This window comes from Dipodomys spectabilis, unplaced genomic scaffold, assembly GCF_019054845.1.
Source record: "Dipodomys spectabilis isolate Male_0828 unplaced genomic scaffold, ASM1905484v1 ptg000125l, whole genome shotgun sequence".
NCBI classification, from domain to species: domain Eukaryota; kingdom Metazoa; phylum Chordata; class Mammalia; order Rodentia; family Heteromyidae; genus Dipodomys; species Dipodomys spectabilis.
Window position 1 is genome coordinate 7,572,011 of NW_024870802.1, and position 22,000 is coordinate 7,594,010.

General features: G+C 40.1%; 1 protein-coding gene across 4 annotated transcripts in view; it reads left to right on the forward strand.

Moving 5' to 3' along the window:
* The window catches only part of Sorcs1 (sortilin related VPS10 domain containing receptor 1), a 514,871-nt gene that overhangs the window by 372,052 nt on the left and 120,819 nt on the right, over positions 1-22,000 (forward strand). For all 4 annotated transcript variants that reach the window (XM_042689577.1, XM_042689575.1, XM_042689574.1 and 1 more), the window contains exon 6: positions 15,252-15,316. In XM_042689577.1, coding sequence (XP_042545511.1) covers positions 15,252-15,316 — 65 coding nt within the window. The remainder of the gene's footprint in view (positions 1-15,251; positions 15,317-22,000) is intronic.

Below are 22,000 nucleotides of genomic sequence, written 5' to 3' on the forward strand. Positions count from 1 at the left end.
TTTTTAAATCAGTGATAAATTAAAACGTGTTTTTATTTTTCCCTGTTATCATACCGGGCTTATTTTGCCAAGCACTTAGTGTGAGTTCTAAAGCACACTGGAAAGGCCTTTAAAGTCTCTTCACAAAGAACCTCCCAGTCTTTGCTGAATGCCAACTCCTTTCACACCTTGTACTCAGAACTCCAGAAATTCTTCATGAATAAACAAAGTGCTAAGAAGAATAGCTGCCGTTTGACACTACAAGAACTTTTATCTTCATGATGGAGATAAATCTAATTTCCTCCTATATCTAACCCAATTCTATTTTTTCTGCCTTCCAAGTTTCACTGAATAGATCTCTTTCCCATGTAAATTGAGATAATTGTGAACAAAACCCTCCTAGGGTATTTTTATAAGAAATACCAACTTGTGGCAATAATGCAAGAGAAGACTTCTGCACCATCTTTGGCTAGTGTGGAGGAAGGACTACAAGGATGGTTAATCCACATTAATATGTCAGACCCAAGCAGAAACTGACATTGTGTTTGTGAGACACATCATAATTTATTAGATATTTTACATGTACCTGTAGAGAAGTTGCCTTCAAATTTTGAAGCCATCCTGCTTGAAGATGTTTTGTGTCTTTCCTTTTTCAATTTGTGAGATGGTGCATTGCAGGTATAATTCATGTGGCCAGCTAGACATCCCTCCCTCACTTCCAGAGCATTGTGATTACCAGTTTATACCACCATACTTGAGGCCTAAATTTGCAGAAATTAATGTCCAATTGGTTATGAGCTTTAAAACATAGACACCAGTCATACAATAAATGGATGGAACCTAGTCATTGGCCAACATCCTAGGACAACGGATTTTTGTAGGGTTTTTATAATGTAGTTAAATTCCTTATAGTGTGTATACTATATTACCATGCAGCTTTCTACAAATAAAATGTAATTACTATCTGTGATATAACCTATAAATGTCTATTATACATATATATTTAATTTCCCTATCATCCCTATATAAAGGTAAGCTTCATGAGATGCAGGGATTTTCCTCTGTTATTTATTTTTAAACCCTAACACCTACATCTCCATCTAACATGTTACAGGCATTCATTCAACTTTATTTATTCATTCATTTGTCCATGTAGTGGTAACTCAGGTCAGCCATATATTCTGCATGGTTTTATGAGGGTATCCAAGAACCCTCATCTTAGAGCAGTGTCTTTTTAGTGTGTTACTTGTACTAACACCAGCACCCAGTAGTGTTCAGAGTGGTTCACGGTGGTATCAAGAGAAGACAGTAGAATGTCCAATTGGTTTTCTCCTATTTTAGTTTCTGCTTTATGTATTTTTTTCTAAAATCAATACACAAATACTCTAGTGCTTTCTCCAACTTATAACTAATAATCTAGCACATATTGGGTGTGTGTTCATTTACTCCTTTTCTTTAGGATATTCAGACAAAAAAAGAAATCAGAGAGATCTGTCCCAGACATAAGAGAACTATATTCCCTTGGAATATAATATACATGGAAGAGGTATCTCCAGAAGCAAAATTCCCAGCCTCAGTCCTTTAAATTTATATCTGCCCTACTATGACATTGTAGATCTTTAGTGGAAGGAAGGGGGTGACCAAGGGGTCCTTGTTTCTCCTGGTCTTCTTTCAATATCTCCTTTTCTGTCCCAGCTGGAACCCCAACTTTCCACACTCTTTTCTGAACTTAACATCAAAATAGATACAGCCCTTCTGGTCACTTTGGCTCTGTTTTCCTGGCACAGCTTGTTTGCAATGTTAGTTTTTCTAGTGAAGGGTCAGAGTGTATATGTTCTGGCATTTGAGAAGTTTCTAGCTTTCCTGTGCCTCTCATCCCTTCTCTCCTAGTCCCTTTCTGTTTATACACATTGACTATGTGTCCCCATAGCTTGAAATGTTTTGTTTTTACTGAAAGAACAGAACTATGACTATTGACTCTAAGAGTATCCTATTATGTGTACTTTCCTTGTAGAGATTTAGTCATTATTGATAGAGATTAATGATCTCTTTGTCATCCACAATCCTGGAACTCTCAAAAGGGAAAACCAAATACACACCATGTGTATTTCCAGTGGATTGTCTTTCCATTTATGTTCCTTTTTTTTTTTTGCTTTAGATTCACCAATAGATAATAGCTGAGTAAATTTGGATATTTTTATTTAATAGAGTGCAATAAATTTTATTTAACACAACTGTAACTTAGAGATTTATTCCATCAGTTTTATGTTCCGATATGGAACCATACTCTTATTATCAAGTAAAATTAACAAGATAGTAAAAGTATATCGGGTATGATATCACTAAAATATAAGACAATTAAAAATCCTTAAGTAAAGTATTTTAAACTCTTAGTTGAATATACTCTTGGATCATTTAAAATCAATTTCCCCACATTTCACTGGCACTAAAATCTGTTTGAGAGTCAGGTGTGTTGGCTTGAGCCTGGCCCATCCTATCTAGACATCCCTATGTAGGTTACAGCGAAAGCAAAGAAAGGAAAGGGGTATACAAGAGGAGGGACACAAACCCATGCAGTTAGAACAAGAGAAAGGGGAGAAGCAGTAGAGAGGCACAGAAGCTTCATCTTGGCCTAATTAAACATGGTTACTGTGCTTCTCCAGGGATGTAGTATTTCTTTCTTGCACCGCTCTTCTAGCTTTCAGCTTCATTTCCACCAAGAACTTTGTGCAAGAAGCACCCTCACCTCCTCAATAGACTCCTATGCTGTTTGTGTTCATTCAGCACTGGGTGTCCCTTCTTCCTTTTCTCCCCTGTGTACACAGAATCATGATTACATAAACACACATGTGCACTCACACATACACACACACTTCACATTGTGGCAAACAACATGTAAATAAACAGACTCTAGGCTTGGGGAGTAAGGATGACAAAATGCTGCAGAACTTGAACCTGGAGCACTTGCAGTGGTTGGCTATACTGACTCTCTGCAGGGCATTAACCATGCAGAAAACTGACGATCATGATCATCTTTAATTGCCATCTATTTGTTTGACATCTACTAATTTGTTATTCATGGGAGGTAACTTGGGTGCTGGAAAAACAGTGGGGTTGGGTGAGAAGTAGAAGAAAAGCAAAAAGCAAGCTTGTTCCTTAGGCAAAATAGACGTGATAAAAACAAAACAACAGCTTTAGAATGCTTTTTATCTGCTCTAAACCATTTGCCCTTGGATAGGCAACAGGAGAGATTTCAGGCTGAGCTCCTCTGTTCAAGAATAAAATCCTAGATGTTAGCTAGGGTTTTTCCTACTGCCTTTTTGGAAGAGGAGGCAGGTAAAGAGGAAACTCGTGGCAGTTGATGAGGAAAATCAGAATCTAGCTGCTAATGAATACCTGTAGGTACTTTCTCTCTTCTTTGGGTGACAGACAGGAATTCGTGCTTCAGTGTCTAGTTTCTGGAGACCTCCTGTGGGCTCATGCATGCTCCATCAAATTCAAAGCGAAGGAAGGCAGAGTCTCCATCCTTTTAGCCTCTGCTCCTCTGCACAACCCTCTCTGTGCTGACACGTGCCATGAGCTGTGATTCAAAATCTGACTAAGCAGGTGCTATCCGGTCATGGTGTTTTCCTTTTAGTACTTTCTCTACAGTTCTCTACATCAGGGCATTTAGTGGCTCTGCTACCTTCATTGAGCACCATATTAAACTGATATAAACTCAGACAAATGCTGGTAGAAGGATAAGCTAGTGACATTTCTGAGTGGCTCTGAAGAAACGATCTGCAAAGGCTGTATCAGGCTGATTGTGTTTCAGAAGGCTGATGTTGCGTATTAAAAAGGCACTGTGCAAACCTGCAGTGTTAGAGCATGCTATTGCAGTCTGGGTTTAGTTTTCTTCAAATTCCTCCCTTTAATAATGCTTACTTTTTTTTTCTAAAATGGCATATTGGGGCAAGCATCGGTTCAAGATAGTGAAGCATAGAAGCACAGGCTTTGTCTTGTTTTCATCCATCTATCAGGTTTGGCAGTGTCTTCGTGATATCCCTTCCTAGCAAGACCCACATATAGACTAGAAATGAGTTCTTCACTTTAGCTATCGATACATTGAACTGCCTTAACATCCTGTGGTGCCATGCAGTGTTTAAGATCAAATATAAAACCTTACCATAAGGAACAACAGTGTCTCATGACTGGATGTCCATTAACTTGTCATTTTATCTTCCACTGCTCTGCTTTGAAAGCACAAAATTCAATCTATCAATGCCTATACAGAGCACACTGGTCTGCTCATGAGACCTAGACCTTAATAACTGTAATTTATATTGAAATTGAATGATTTTTCTCTCACTCTTTACTGATTCTATGGTTGTGTATCCCAGAAGATAACATCTATTTGCTCTAAAGATTACTGGAAGTTTCTTCTCTCCCAGAGCAGGTACTTGAAGGTAGAAAGTTATTCTTCCTCTATCTTTGAAAAGCACTCAAGCTATTCATGCCTCACTTCATTGGTTGGCTGTAGCTTCTGTTGATATAAGCTGTCAAGATAAAGCAATCTGTACCCCCTATTCTTATGATGTAATAGGAATGTAGGGTGTTTTGCTAAATAAGTAGGTAAATAAATAAATCAATGAATGAATTGTAAGTATTTACTGTATTTGTTATTTGAACTACTGACTCAAATAGGTTGAGTCTTAGTTTTTCGTCTATTGACATGATAAATAATTATTTTGATACATCTTTATTGTACTATACTATTTATTTCAACCCTTTTTATTATGGGAAGTATGGACATGTTTCTAGAAGTCTAAAGGGATGACTAAATTGGATTGAGTGACGTACCTGTAGAAAGGCAAGATTCAGCCTCGGTTATTAACAGCTAAACTCTTTTTGGTATGAATTATGAAAGCCAGGAGAGTGAAAAAATTTCAGGCAGACTTACCAGTAGATGCGTAGAGGAACACCTCCCTTCTCTTCCATGAAATTCAGTTTGAGAAAGGTAATGATTTTTCAAGTTAAACTGAAAGGCAATATAAAAATATGTGATCGATAGCTATATATTGCCTTTTTCTATAATTTAAGGTTTCTGGACTAAATTTTTCATCTTTTTAAAATAGATTTTTTTTGCTGAATTCTAGAAATAAATAACCCCACATATTGGAAATAATAGCTAAGATTGGCTGGAGTAAATATATTGTCCATACATTATTAGAGAAACCTGTTTCTCTGTTTTGCTGACAAGACATTCCTCTGAGAGTTGAGTGGAGTACCTAGCAAACAATGACTCTGATATTTCACACGGTGATTTCAAGACATAAAACGACAGTGTCCAATCCTTTGTGTTTAGTACCAAAAATCAGATTTATGAACAGGATTGGATAGCTGCTCAAAGCCAGTCCTGAGATCTCACTCTGCAAGTAAGACCATCAAGAGTTCATTGTGGATTCAATCTGAGCTTAAAACACATAACAGAGGGGGGACCAAGATGGCGACGGGGCAGTAGGGAAACGCCACAGCTCTCTCCAACCAAAAAGAGAGTTCGAGTTCCAACGTTTAATCTCCCCAAGAGACCAACAACAACAAAAAGACGAACACTCAGAGAAAAACCAGAGGTGGAAAATAACAAAAAAAAGAAAGAGAGGAAAAGAAGAATTTCAGAACAGAGAAGAGCGAAGACCCCTCCCCCAACCTTTACTGGCCGCGCGGCAGTGCGCCAAGCCGCCGGCCAGCCGGCCCGGCGGGGGCTGCCGGAGCCACAGAGACACAGGGGGCTGCTTGCAGATCACCAGGTACCGGATTGCAGAACAGCGGATCGCCAGGAACAGAGAAACCTACCAGCCGGGAGTCTCCAGGAGGATCCCACCCCACCCATCACTCTCCACCGGAGCGGAGAGGCTCCATCCCGCCAAAGCCGCCCGGCACCAGCACCGCCACAAAGGGACCTGTCCGCAGACCACCCGCCCAATCGCGATCGCAACGACCCGGCGGGGGGCCGCCCAACCCAGCCCGCAACCACCCCAACTGAACTCGGACTGCAACAACAACTGACGGACTGCAACAACAACTGACGACCTACAGGGTGAGTACCCATCAGGGGACAGGGAACCCATCAAGGGAGACCAGAGCTGGAGGGAATCCCCAGACCCTGACCTAGACTCCCTACCCCAACACCCGGACCACAGGACCCACTAAAACTGGGAACTGTTCGAGAGCTCCACCAGCCGGTAGAGCACACTCTGCTGGCCAGGCCAGAGCAAGAGCGCCCCTGGAAGGGAGCTTAAATGCTCAAGCCAGGAACAGTGCCCCTGGGTCAAGACTACCAACAGTAGAAGAAATTTGAACTGTGTCCTCCAGGCTGCATAACCAAGGTGGTATACACATTAGCACAGGCCTAACGAGCGCGCTCCAGGCTGGGGCCGGAACCAGGCCAGGGGACCAGCGCCTGAACAAAGCAAAAAGGGTCAGAAGTGGGGCTGTGGCTCAAATGGTAGGGTGCCAGCCCTGAGCTGAAGAGCTGAGGGACAGCACCCAAACCTAGAGTTCAAGCCCACAACCAGCCCAAAACAAACAAACAAAAACACATCAGGAGCCCATAGCAGACTCCAGTATTTGGGAGAGTGCATCCAGAGCATCTGATCTTCCCAAGAGCACCCGCAGGAGCAAACACAAGCAGTCCAGGCTGCTCAACCCTTCCAAAGGCGGGAATTGCTACAGCAGAGAGCTGAGAATCCTAAGTGAATAGCAGCTGGAAATAGGCTCCCAACAGAATCCAGATCAGGCACAGACTCTCTCTACCAATACAGAATCAGCAACCAAGCAAAGACAGACACACCAAAACAAGATTGAAGAGCAGTCTCCTGAACCCCCATGCGAAAATCACAGAGAAAAATCACAAGGTTTACCACTACCCAGGACAGCAAGCTCACCTCAAAAGCCAGCAGCCACGCAGGGGAGAGCCCCAGTGGGAGCAAAGCAGGAATGGAAGACAAAAACTACATCCAAGGGTTGCTGGAGGCAATGACTCAAGAAATAAAGCGAGAAATGGATCAGAAATTGAAAGAGCACAAGGATGAACTATCAAAAGATATACAGGATATCAAACAAAAATTGGATGCAAAAATAGAAGCTGCACAAACCTCAGTAAGAAGTGAGATAAACGCCAAATTAGAGGTAATGCATACTGATCTCACCTCATTGAGAGGTGAGATCAGTACTCTGAGAACCAACATTGAATCCATAAAGGGATCCATTTCCACCATGCAAACCACAATAGAAGCCACGGTCAACAGAGTGAATGAAATGGAAGGTAGAGTGTCAGATACAGAAGACAGAATACACCAACTGGACCAAAAAGTGACAGATATGGAAAAATCACTCAAATTAAACCAAAGGGAAATTCAAGAGCAAGCAGATAATGCTAAAAAATTTAACCTTCGCATAATCGGAGTGGACGAAGGTGAGGAATTCCAGAGCAAGGGAATGCAACACCTATTTAACAAGATAGTCAATGAAAATTTTCCCCACCTCAAAAACGACCATCTTAACTACATCACAAAAGCTTATCGAACACCCAACAAGCAAGATCCCAGGAGAAACACTTCTAGGCACATTATAGTAACAATGATGGATCTGAATAATAAGGAAACAATCCTGCATGCAGCAAAAATGAAGAAGGAGCTATACTACAACGGGAAAAAAATTAGAATCACTGCAGATCTCTCCACACAAACAATGAATGCAAGAAAAGCCTGGGAAAGCACCATACGAGCCCTGAGAGCCAATAACTGCCAACCCAGACTGATATACCCGGCAAAGCTAGCATTCACATTCGATGGAGAACTGAAAACTTTTAATAGCAAAGAAAAACTAAATGAATACATAAACATTAAGCCAGCATTACAAAGAATTCTAAGAGGGGGGACACAACCTGAAGAAAGCAACCAGGAACTGGGACCTGCCCCAAACAGGCATTACTCAAAGTCTAACTGAGCAAGCACAGGAGGAAAGGAAAGAAGAAAAACTTAGGAAAACGGAATGGCAGGGACAACAATGCATCTCTCTATACTTTCTCTTAATATAAATGGGCTGAATTCGCCAATTAAAAGAAAACGAACTGAGGACTGGATCAGAAAACAAGACCCATCCATCTGTTGCCTTCAGGAGACCCACCTCTCAGCCAAACATACAAACAAACTCAGAGTGAAGGGGTGGAAAAGGATCTACCAATCAAATTCCCCCAATAAGAAAGCAGGTGTAGCTATCCTGATATCTGACAAAATAAACTTTTCATTAAAATCAGTACAGAAAGACAAGGACGGACACTACATATTAATAAAGGGAACAATCCAAGAGGAGGATATAACCATCATCAACTTATATGCCCCAAATATTGGTGCACCCAGATATGTTAAACAAATGCTCTCAAACTTACAGAATAAAATAGATCCCAATACGATAATACTAGGAGACTTTAACACGCCACTCTCACCAAAGGACAGGTCTACCAACCAGAGGATTGGTAAAGAAGCTACCGAATTAAGTGAGGCCATACTTCAAGCGGAATTAACTGACATCTACCGAGTATTTCACCCTAAAACAACACAGTACACATTCTTCTCAGCAGCTCATGGAACTTTCTCCAAAATAGACCATATCATAGTTCATTCAAGGAACTTAAGCAAATACAAAGGGATCGACATAATCCCCTGTATCCTATCTGACCACAGTGGAATCAAGCTAGCTCTCAATAACAAAGCATACCGCAGAAATTTCTCTAATACATGGAAATTGAACAGCACACTCCTTAACAAGGCCTGGGTAACAGAAGAGATCAGAGAAGAAATATAGCATTTCCTAGAACTCAATGAAAATGAAAACACCTCACAAAGAAACTTGTGGGACACAGCAAAAGCAGTCCTGAGGGGCAAATTTATTGCCCTCAGTGCCCACATCAAGAGAATGGAGACAGACCAAGTAAATAATCTCATGTTGCAACTAAAACAGCTAGAAAAACAAGAAAAAATGGGACCTAAAGCTACTAGACGAAGCCAGATAACCAAATTGAGAGCAGAGATTAACCAATTAGAAAATCAGAAAACCATAACCAAAATAAACCAAACAAAAAGCTGGTTCTTTGAAAAAATAAACAAAATTGATGGCCCGTTGGCAAGATTAATTAAAAAAAGAAGAGAGGAAACCCATATTAATAGGATTAGGGATGCCACGGGAAACATCACAACACGCACCCAAGATATCCAAACAATTCTAACAGACTACTTTCAAAAGCTATACTCTCTAAAGGAAGAAAATCTGGCGGAAATGGATGCATTTTTAGAGAAATACAAGTTACCCAAACTGAGCAAAGAAGAAGTTAACCAATTAAATAAGCCAATATCCTATAATGAGATACAGGAAGCTATCAAAAGTCTTCCAACAAAAAAAAGCCCAGGACCAGATGGATTCACAGCAGAATTCTATAAGACCTTTAAAGAAGAACTAATACCCATACTCCTCAAGCTCTTCAGAGAAACAGAGAAGGAGGGAGCTATCCCAAACTCATTCTACGAAGCCAATATCACACTCATCCCCAAACCAGGCAAAGACCCAACCAAAAAGGAGAATTACAGGCCAATCTCCTTGATGAACACAGATGCAAAGATCCTTAACAAGATTCTAGCTAACAGAATCCAGAAACACATAAAAAAAATAATACACTATGATCAGGTAGGCTTCATCCCAGAGACACAGGGATGGTTTAACATACGTAAGTCAATAAATGTAATCCAGCATATCAACAGAGCCAAGGTCAAGAATCACATGATTATCGCCACAGATGCAGAAAAGGCCTTTGATAAAATTCAACATTCATTCATGCTAAAAGCTCTGGAGAAAATAGGAATAGAAGGAGCATTTCTAAAAACAATAAAAGCCATTTATGACAGACCAATAGCCAATATTATACTTAATGGGGAAAAGCTACAACCAATCCTCCTAAAAACAGGAACAAGGCAAGGATGTCCACTGTCTCCACTCCTCTTCAACATAGTCCTAGAACCCTTAGCCAGGGCAATAAGGCAAGAAAAAGACATTAAAGGGATCCGCATAGGGAAAGAAGAAGTGAAACTATCCCTTTTTGCAGACGACATGATACTATACCTCCACGATCCCAAAAACTCCATCCCCAAACTTTTAGAAATCATAAGTCACTTCGGCAAAATAGCAGGATACAAAATAAACCCACAAAAATCAGTTGCCTTCCTATACACTGATAACGCACAGGAAGAGAGGGAAATAAAGGGAGCAACCCCATTCACAATAACCTCCCAAAAAACAAAATATTTAGGAATTAACCTAACCAAAGATGTAAAAGAACTATTTAATGAGAACTATAAAAAGTTAAAGAAAGAAATTGCAGAAGACACTAGGAAATGGAAAGACCTACCATGCTCCTGGATAGGCCGACTTAATATAGTAAAGATGGTGATACTTCCAAAACTAATATACAAATTCAATGCAATTCCTATTAAAATCCCAATGACGTACATCACTGAAATACAGAAAACAGTCCAAAAATTTATATGGAACAACAAAAGACCTAGAATAGCCAAAACAATTCTAGGGGATAAAGACAATATGGGAGGGCTATCCATGCCGAACTTCAAACTCTACTACAGAGCTATAATCACAAAGACAGCATGGTACTGGCACAAAAACAGACCCGAAGACCAATGGAACAGAATAGAAGATCCAGATATAAATCCACAGGCCTACAGCCAGCTGATATTCGACAAAGGAGCCAAAGACATACAATGGAAGAAACACAGCCTCTTCAACCGCTGGTGCTGGGAAAACTGGGCAGCCACATGCAGAAAACTAAAAGTGGACCCCAGCCTATCACCATGCACCAACATCAACTCAAAATGGATTAAAGACCTTAACATTAAACCTGAATCTCTGAAACTACTGCAGGACAGAGTAGGAGAGACACTTGAACTAATAGGCACAGGAAGGAACTTCCTGAACCGAGTCCCAGGGTCACAACAAGTTGGAGAGAGACTCGACAAATGGGACTACCTTAAAATAAAAAGCTTCTGCACAGCTAAATCTATCGCAACTAAGCTAGAAAGACAACCAACTAATTGGGAAAAAATATTTACCAGCAATATATCAGACAAGGGGTTAACATCCTGTATATACAGGGAACTCAAGAAACTAATCCCTCCCAAACCTAACAAACCAATTACTAAATGGGCAAGGGAACTAAAGAGGGACTTCTCAAATGAAGAAATAAAAATGGCAAAGAAACACATGAGGAAATGTTCATCATCCCTGGTGGTGAAGGAAATGCAAATAAAGACAACCCTGAGATACCACCTTACCCCAGTCAGAATGTCCCACATCCACAAATCAGCCAACGACAAATGCTGGAGGGGATGTGGAGAAAGAGGAACCCTATTACACTGCTGGTGGGAATGTACACTTATACAACCACTTTGGAAAGCAGTCTGGAGGGTCCTTAGAAAGCTAAAGATTGACCTCCCTTACGACCCAGTCATACCACTTCTAGGCATCTACCCTGAACAACAGGAACCAATATACAAGGACACGTGCACCTCCATGTTTATTGCAGCACTGTTCGCAATAGCTAGGATATGGAAACAACCTAAGTGCCCCACCACAGATGAATGGATCCAAAAATTGTGGTATCTATACACAATGGAATATTATGCAGCCATTAGAAATGACAAAATAATGGCATTTGCAGGGAAATGGATGGAGCTAGAAGGAATCATGTTGAGCGAGGTAAGCCAAGAACGAAGAGACAAACGGTACATGGTCTCCCTCATAAGTGGATGCTAAATCCAAAAGGTTAGGTGATACGACAAAACTAACAGGACTTAAGAAACAAAGAACTCCCGCTCATCTGGTTGAACCACTACTAAATATCCTCATGCTGCTGATCACAAATATGGTATATAACATGTGAACACTGTTATATATTACAGACTGTGGTAGACAATTTGCTCCAGGGAAGTTAGAATGAACTTGTGACTTTGAAATTATGTAATCATTTAATCACAATCAAAAAAAAAAAAAAAAAAAAAAAAAGAACCTCGGGGAAGGGAGGGAGGGAGGGGATGGTAGGGGGAAAACAATGGAGGGGGTAACAATGTTCAAGAGGAAGTGTACTCATAACCTCACTCATGTAACTGTAACCCTCTGTATAGTAGCTTTACAATAAAAAAAAAAAAGAAAAAAAAAAAACAAACACATAACAAACTAATTACTGAATTGTGTAATCCTAACTAAAATGTTGGAAGTATTTGGGATAGAGTATTGACACCAGGTGATCATCTGCTTTGATGTGATTCTCTGAGGTGGCCAAGAAATGTCAAAGCCATTAAATCTATCACAAAGATAGACATTTAGCTGTTTGCCCTCAGCAATTCATAATTCCCCAGGGCAACAGAAAAAGGCAGCAATAATTCCGCATCATCTGTAACTGCCAGAAAGATCTAAGAACCCTAGGTCTAAGGTTGAGCACATCTCAGAAAAGTTGCTGGAAAGGCTGATGTTAGTCTTCAGGATTAAATCTTTTATTTTGTTGTTGTAATTGTTTTCAACTAGAGATGAAAGAGAATTTACGAATGATAAGGAGTCTGATTAATCAAGTAGATTTTTGAAAAACAATGGACTCTTATTTTGCTACTATATCTTTCCCTTATTTGATAAGAAGGAAATGTTACTTGGAATAACTTCTGTCCATAGATATGAAACATACGACATAAGAAATGTCTGTGACTCTTGGTTTGGGGCTAGAAACAAATGAAAAGATCCAGCTGGAAGGTTCATGCCTGTAATACTAAAACCTTCTCTGGAACTGAGATCTGAGGACTTTGGTGGGAAGCCAGTCAAGGCAAGAAAATCTGTAATTCTTATCTACAATTAACCAGGAAAAAGCCAGACGTAAAGCTGTGGCTCAAGTGGTAGAGTGCTAGCTAGTGTTGAACCAAAAGTTCAAGGACAGCACCTGGGCCCTGGATTCCAGCCCCAGTTCTGGCAAAATAAAACAAACAAACAACATCAACAACAACAAAACAAAAAAACCTACTAATATCTTAAAGATAAATGTTGTTGTTACTTTAAGCTGGAGAGCAACAGAACTAGTGAAGTCTCAATTTCTTAGAGATGAAAAAAATCAAGTCAAATAGGAATAGAATGGGAAATGCTGGTGAGATAGTAGTTAATTCACTTATTTCAAAGAGTTTGCATACCTTTATAGCTTTCTTTCTTTCTTTTACTCTTCCTCTCATTTTCCTCATTTCTTATATCCTTCCTTTAATCGTTCTTTTTTTTTTTTTTTTTTGGAGAAAGGGAAGCTTCATTTCTTCCTTTCTCCTTAGGCCAAAAAGTATGAATACAAAATGTTTAGTATAAGCTCTTTTGGTAGCTTTATTTGTTGCATGGTGTGTGTGTGTGTGTGTGTGTGTGTGTGTGTGTGTGTGTGTGTGTGTGTGTGTGTGTGTGTGTATGTGTGTGTGTGTGTGTGTGTATGTGTAAAGAAGCAATCACTTTAACATTTGGAGAATCACAAAAAAAAAACTTACTCCTAGTAAACTGGGATAAGTATCTTACAATGTTTATATCAAAATAAATCTTCACTGATAGCAGTAAATGCTTCGCTTGCTGCAAGTAGGGCACATTTACCAGAAGCAAATTTCAATTGTGTCTTAAAATAAGAGTTCAAGAGCCTAGGTAAAGCTAGAGCAGAACATTTCAGAATGACAATCTAAACCCTACAGAGGCTCACAGAGCGGTAAGGAAATGGATGTGGCACTTCTGAAACAGCAGAATCTTTGAGTGTGGCAGGCGATGGAGCAGAAGAAGGGAGATAGAGCTTGTCACCCACTGCCTTGGGAACTATGTGAATAAGTTCTAACCATGATGTGTCTTCCTACAGACTGCATGACTGTGCTGAATGGCCAGAAACAGGCAGAAGGAAGAGACTGGAGCCATTTCACTAGAATCCAAATGGAAATGGAACCAATCAATGTTCTGATACATTTGATTGAAGTGCAGAAAGCCCCAGCTTTAATCCTGCATGTTAAAATTTTAGATATAGAGGATGATGTTGTCCCTCATTGCTTATTTATTTAATGGAATAATCACTTCTGCTTCGTATAGTTCATTGTAAAGTCATACAAAATAAGTTGTGCTTCCAAGGAATGTTAGATAGACTGTCATTGTGCTTATGCATATGGGTTCAGGATAGAGCAGAAAGCAAGAGACAGATGCATTTTGGGGGGGTCATATTGATTCCACAGGTAAATAATGGTCATCCTTGTTAGGTTTTTAAAGAGATGTAGCTGAGTAAGAACAGCACCAGCATACACGTGGTGTTCAGGTAAGGGGTAGGTTTATTCAGTAGACCTGCTGGAACCAGGCAAGGTTGGGACTCCACGTGGCTGGGAAAGGCTTGGGAAAGAGAGAGAGAAGGGAAAGAGAGGAAAGAGAGAGGAAAGAGCTAGAGCAGAGAGAAAGCAGAGAGAGCTAGAAAAGAACAGTGAGGGAGCAGAGAGCTAGAAACGAACAGAGAAAGCGCCTGGGCCTGCGCTAGGCTTTATCTAGGGTATGGGCAGGGAAAGGTGTGGCCACATCAAATTCAGATGTGACCTCAGCGCATGCAGATGTGACCTCTTCCAGGTGTGCCAGTTGCCTAGGTAACGCAGGTACTGGGTGGAGACTTTGCTGCGAGGAGGGTGGAGTCTGCTAGCCATCAGGAGAGGACCTTACAATCCTGACCTGGTTAGATAGCTTGGTTCATTCACAAATCACAGGGCAGAGGTGGCTATTACTGCAAATTTCAAGTGAAAACTTTAATTAGATCAGTTTTCTATGTAACTCACTGTTCAAGTCAGCCAACTAATGCAGTATGCCTGGCATCTGCCTGATAAATCTTGAAAGTTTAATATGCTGTCAGCAGAATTATTACAGGAATACATGTATGTCACAAGGGACTTATCCACAAGTCTGAGCTAATAACACACAATATCCTTGCCAGAGTTCAGCTTGGTCTTCATCAAATAAAAGTTTCATTATCATTTTTATTTGAAATGGAAATTTTTCTGTCATGCTATATGTATATCATCATAATAGATTTATTCCAAGATTGTGGTTTTCAGTGACCTGTGGGTATTAAATGTCTATAGATATCGCTGAGACACACATGAAGTTATTAATGTAAATGTTCCTTTCTATGTGTCTCCATCTTTCAGGTCTGTGATGGGGTCGAACAAGGAACCAGATCTCGTGCATCTTGAAGCCAGAACCGTGGATGGCCGTAAGTAACTCAACATATCCCAATGTCTATCACAATATTAGTTCTATCAAACAGTCAGGAATCGAGTCTCTTCAGTCCCAGTGGCAATAATCCAAGAAATTTGGGGATGGAGCACTTTCTTTCCCACAGCTATCCAGAATTGCGGCCATAATGTCATAAATCGGTATAGTAAGGCCAATTTACATGAATATTTGTAGATTAGATCCTCCTAATTTGTTGATATTTAAATAATTATAGCAAAAGTACCGCCCTGTCTCTCAATCAAGGTGTCTTTCCAAATAAAGAAAAATTCTCAAACTATTCCTGAAGCATGCTGCTGCTGCCGCTGCCGCTGCTGCTTCTGCTTCTTCGTTTGGATTTATTTTCTGTCTTCTCACTTTGTCAGATCTCTCTCTCTCTCTCTCTCTCTCTCTCTTTCTCTCTCTCTCTCCACCCCCTCAGGCAATGACACACGCTCTTGTTTAGAGATTCACAAAATACTTGGAAAGAACAGGAAAAAAGAAGCATCCTGTATGTCTGTAGTATGAGGCAACAAGAGGGAGGAGGTCCTTGACTAGTTTGTTGCCTTGCTGGTTCTAGTCAGCCTGAATTAGGTTTGTTAGTGCAGGAAAGTGCTTTGTGGAGAGAACATAGATTCAAGTACTTGAAGACCAGGGAAGTAAACTGCAGATCCAGAGCTTCAATTCATCTATGAATGTCTCAAAAGACTACTGCATTATTTGGGTCACCTTGAAAAGGGGATATAAACCATTTAGTGTTCAGGTTCTTTGTCTTTAAACAAGTGAGCAATAGGGGCTGGGAAGGTGGCTCAGAGGTAGAGCGCTTGCTTTGCATGCCTGAGGCCCTGGGTTCGATTCCTCAGCACCACATAAGCAAAAAGAAAAAAGCCGGAAGTGGCGTTGTGGCTCAAGTGGTAGAGCGCTAGCCTTGAGCTGAAGAGCTGAGGGACAGCGCCCAGGCCCAGAGTTCAGGCCCCACGTCTGGACCCAAAAATAAAAAACATAAAATAAAAAGTGAGTAATAAAAGCCATTGTGGTAGTTTGCATGCATTCAGCAGTTACACTGTGCAAGTAATTGTACCAAGTAACATACTTTATCTCAAAGAGTCCTCGTGTTAACTTTGTAAGGTGTTATTCCCGTTGCACAGATGGGAAACGTGATGCACAGAAAGTCAAACAACAGTAGGTGCAAAGATGTAGTAAATACCCGGAGGACACTAAGGTCTCTTTCACAAAGCCGTCAGGTGAGAATCAGAGAAGACAATGTGTGTAAGATACAGCATCTAGCCTACGCTGACAAATACTGAACAGTAACAATTTTAGTTTCTTTGTATACCTGTCCTTTGTTCTTTACGCAATGGTAGAGACATCAACAGTTTACATCTCTGAGTGCCCGCTTCCCCCCCAAAAAAGGGCAGGCTACACATGCAACCCATTCTCTAAAACCACCTTTCCTCCCAAGTCCACATGGGAGATTTCCATATGGAGAAGTTTTATTTAATCTTTTGAGCATGAATATTTTCTTTCTTGTAGTCTCTGGGCATACAAACCCTGGTCCAAGGCCACCATCACCTTCCCCCTATACTCCCAGGAAAGGTAGTGTTGTGTGATGTGCTAGACAGTGCACCTGACCCAGTAGGATATAGGAGTTGAAAACTTCTTTTCCCTCACTGTAGTGGCCTCTCTTGGGAGCTGACTATTCCATTTTACTGCAGCAAAGGACTTTTCTTGTACACCAAGGTTGTGTTTCATAGAACAAGTTTTCCCGAGTAAAGTCTACTTTATGTCCCATAAGATGGAACTGTGACCTATAGCCCAGAATAATGGAGTACCTGACTGCTCAGTGTGGCTTAGCTCTCTTTTCTTCTTAATCCTTGCCTACATGCCTTTGGGCTTGCTTCCCACTCTTGAAGGGTACTGGATTCTGTTTTGCCACACAAAATGGTAATACTTTCTGTTCCCTATAGCCAGCATACCCTTCTATTCTGCTACTGTCCTAATTGAGTGTAACTAATTGCTATAGTTGGTTAAGCCCTTAGGTTCAGCATGTACTTATCAGGCAAGTCTTTCTTAAGCCCAATCTAAACTGCCTTCTTACTTTGATTTTATCCTCCTGTGTTCTTTTGTTTAGGTTTTATTCTTTGTTCCCATTCAGTTCAAAGTCATACAGTTGTCATCCAGTGGTAGCGCTTTCTCCACACACGTCTATAAATGCTGCCCTTAACACACACTATCTCTACATATTGAAGGAGCGTGCCAAACACTGGTTAGATTAATCAAATCGTAGTTTGATCAGCTGTCAGAGCTATCAGCTAGCTCTCTAGCCTCAATTACTGTGTTTCCTGAGAATTTTAAAGTATTGCATTAAGACTAACTCACATATAATCCATGTAATCTCCATGTTCTGGAGATGTGAATTTTGATTCACTGGGTGCGGGGGGCGAAGGACGGTGGGGCTGAGAGTCTTCATTCCTAACAAATCTGTGGAACCTGCTTTGAGTAGCAAAATCTCCCATTAATGGAATGGCCCATAATGGCTATCCTGCTTTGGGAAACTCAGGATGGAATTGGGTGCATCCCAGATTACTTTCATGTTCAAGGTTGTGGGGGATAGCGTCACTCTCTGATTTCTACATAAACCCAAGTTCTCAAAGCCAGGCCTGGCTCTGCCAACCTTCCACCCTTCCTTATACCCCACACTATTCCCCATGTACGCTCAGATTCAGCTTTCACAAGGCATGAAATAAGCCAGTTCTAATTTTATTTATTTTATTTAACTTCAGTTTTGCAAAGGCAACATCTTCAAAAACTATCCAAGGGTGAAAATTCAATAAAGGGATTTAATTTGAAAAGTTAACCTTGTCAAAACAAAACAGAAAAAAATTACCTATCAATTGAGAAAGGATCTAAAAGTAATACCTGACCTGTCTCCATGTAGGGACAAAGTGACATCGTCAGCACCATAACAGCAGTTTCCATCCCTTACTCTGTCTTCCTCTTTTCTCTTTCCCTCTGTCTCTTTTATCTCTCCCTCTTCTGCTCTCCTACCATTTATCTCCAAGATGGTCAATAACCATGGTTCTGGATAATAGGGACAGAGAAGGAGGAGGAAGAACAGAACATAGACAGATCAGGGTGGTAAAGACTTAGCAAATGTGGCTGGCAGGATTGCAAAGTACAATTATGCTCTAGATTGTGAGTGACTACAACAATTCCAATATTTACAGTAGAACTTCCCGTTCTCTGGCTAAAGTAGTCTTTTGTTCTTGTTTTCTTATCTCTTCATGGTTGTTTTATTAAAAATTCAATGTAGGGGACCAATTGCTTATATTATAGATTGCATGGCCTATAAGGTATAGGTAGTATGTATGCATATAACTATATATGTATATATATACATACATGTATAAACAACATCAACATAAATATTCTTTGAACAAGGATTTTATTTTTATTTTGTTGTGTTCAGGAGTTTTTTTTTTTTTTTTTTTTTTTTTTGGGTCCGGTCGTGGGGCCTGAACTCTGGGCCTGGGCACTGTCCCTCAGCTCTTCAGCTCAAGGCTAGTGCTCTACCACTTGAGCCACAGCGCCACTTCCGGCTTTTTTCTTATGTAGTGCTGAGGAATCGAACCCAGGGCCTTGAGCATGCAAGGCAAGCACTCTACCACTGAGCCACCTTCCCAGCCCCGGTGTTCAGGAGTTTTTTAGCCAAGGTTTTGAGATATTTGACACCTGGTAAAGTGGCTTGTTCCATGAGGTGGGTTGCAACCATTTATCTGCTTATGTTATTCAAAGTTTCATCCTGATCTCATTTCAGATGTCTAAGATTACAGCTTATAATTAATGTGTATTTCAACTGAACTCCTTGAGTTCAAAGGGATGTGAACTCTGGAAAAATATTATTCTGTGAGGGTTTATAACTGCTACAGATATTTTTAACCAACTATACTCTCAAATGTGTCTGTCTTATAGTTTACATCTGTGACAAAGATGCTATTCTTTTATGCTTTATTCTTTCTGCCTTGAAGGTGAGCTGAAAAGAAAAAGCTTAATTACAATCAATCACAGCAAGTATTATTGGAAAAAAATTAAACCTATTTATCAGATGTGGCTTTTCTTATTGGCTCCCTTGTTCAACTGTCGACAAATTTTTGTTTTAATATCTCCATGTGGGTTTTGCATTGGTTTATGCAATATGCACATCATATTCACCCAGTTTAGAAAAATACTAAAAGTATATACACAGTCTATTTATTTATATAACATGGGCACATATATGAATATGTGCATAAAATATGTAGTTAGAATATATAAACCGAAGTGTTGGATTGAGCCTTTTTTGGAAATTCATATCTTTATTAATCTTGGTTCCACATCTAACACATAGCTCAGAACCTAAATAATTTAAGACTAGATGAGTCAATAAATCCTTCCTTCATAATTAAGGAAAGTCTGTAGCCACAGGGTCTGAGGAGCTCTATAAGACTAATTGGATGGGCACAAGAAATTTCACAATACCCTAAAATGGAGTGTCACATTCTGTGTGTATTTGATTGTGGAGGACAAGAATACAGCTTCTCTCAGAAACCTCACAGAAGACCAGATCTATACACTTAGGTTTGTGTCCAGGCTCGTGTAGAACCACACATCATAGAAGGTCGCCTGCACTACCACGTTTAGCCAATTTGGCCCTTCCCTCCTCCTTCTAATACTAACATCCCAGCTAGTGACCTGAATGTTTCTGTGCTGCTAGTGATCCATGCAAAGGGACACAAGAGACAGGGGGACAATTAGTGGTCTCAGTGTCTATTTGCATGAGTAAGTAACCTTGTAATAACTTTCCCAAGGACTAATCTCTTTCATTGGGGAAAACAAGACTTGGTCTTTTAGCCAACTGTGAAAATGACTTTCCAGAATTCTGTGAAATGAATCTCAAACCAGCAGCATATTCTACATTGAAAAAAGAAATGTACAACTTGACATCACTATTTATCACATTAATTCTGTCTCAGGTGAGAACTGGAAATCTCATTCTACCTCCTGTCCACCAGCCTTCCCATCTGTTTTCCATGTGGAATAAGTATGTGTTGCTACCCATATCAGATGAGGCTGTTGGAATATTGTGGAAGGTGGTGAAGAACTCAGTCCTACAAATGCTATATAGCTGAGCTTCTAAGTGTTGTATAAGGAAAGGTCAGCCATTGCAAACATAAATTACCAACAGCAGCTACCTTTCTTTTTTTTCTTGTTTGGGGTCCTGGGTCATAAACTCCTGACATTGCACTTGCTAGGCATGTGCTATACCACAGTCCTAAAACCCCAGTCCCTATTTTTAGATGACTTTATAGTAATTAATGAGGCAAGTCTAGACAGTGATCCTCCAGTTTATGATTTTCTTGTAGTTAGAATGATAAGCACATTGCTCCTACTGGCAGCTCTGTTTAATGAGAGAGGGACTCAAACATTTTACCTAGGTTAGCTTCAAGCAGTGATCCTCCTGGTCTCTGCCTCCTGAGCAGCTGAGCAAGTATTTTTATGCTAAAATAGCAATTCTGATAATAAAATGGTAAACAATATTCAAATATATGATTAGAAAGTCAAATGCACTCTGTGACCGTCATTCCTATTCATAAGAGGTATCATTTTGTGCATGCTGTACATGGTATTTGTCCCTTTCTCTGCCTAGTTTACTCACCTCCCTTTTCCATCCCAGTGTGTGCACTTGGTCATCTTGAAAGGTATTTGCCCCAGGCTAGATACTTTTTTCTGAGGAAGATTTCCTTGAACTGCCAACATAAACTGATTTCTTCTTTTGTTTGCTTTCATCCAACTGTAGATTCTAGATTCCACTTCATCCCAGTTAGAATGGCTATAATCAAGAACTGTAATAACAACAGATGCTGGAGGGGATGTGGCCAAAAGGAAATCCTACTGCATTGTTGGTGGGAGTGTAAACTGCTCAACCACTTTGGATGGCAGTATGGAGTTCCTCAAATATTTACATATTTATTCGGTCATAGCTTTTCCTTTCAATCAGTCTATAAGAGCAGCCTATGAGAGCAGCAACTGTGTATTTCATGTGCGTATATACACACATCCACAAATAGACATGCATACACTATGTACACATAAACACACTCAAGCACACATTTGCACACATAGATATGTACACACCTACTCACAAACATACACATTCATACATAGGCAAGTATACCACATAGACGCATGCAAACTCCTATACACATATACACATATGTGTGTCTGCTTAGACACAGATTTGTACTACAGTCACTATATACACAGAAATTCACACACAAACATACACACACCTGCATTTTAAATTTTCCAGGACAGCTACTTGTTGTCTTGTGAAATAGTTACAAGGATACATTGTCCTGAAATATGAGGATACTTGTATTGTTGGCCAGCCCTCTGCAATCTGGGGCATTATAAAAGTTGTTAAACATAAGCCATCTGATAAGTAATAATAAAACATGGTATTGCACATACTCTGTTCATCTGTGTCTAAGAGAATTCTTGAGAATATTTATTTGTTCTTCAGTAAGCTTCAGAAGTTATGAAATGACTCTAATATATTGGAGCAGATGAACACTTGGAGATTTTTAGGCAGACCATAAAGGAGTTATCCATCTTGACCTTTTCTGCAGCTATAGTTCTGACCTGG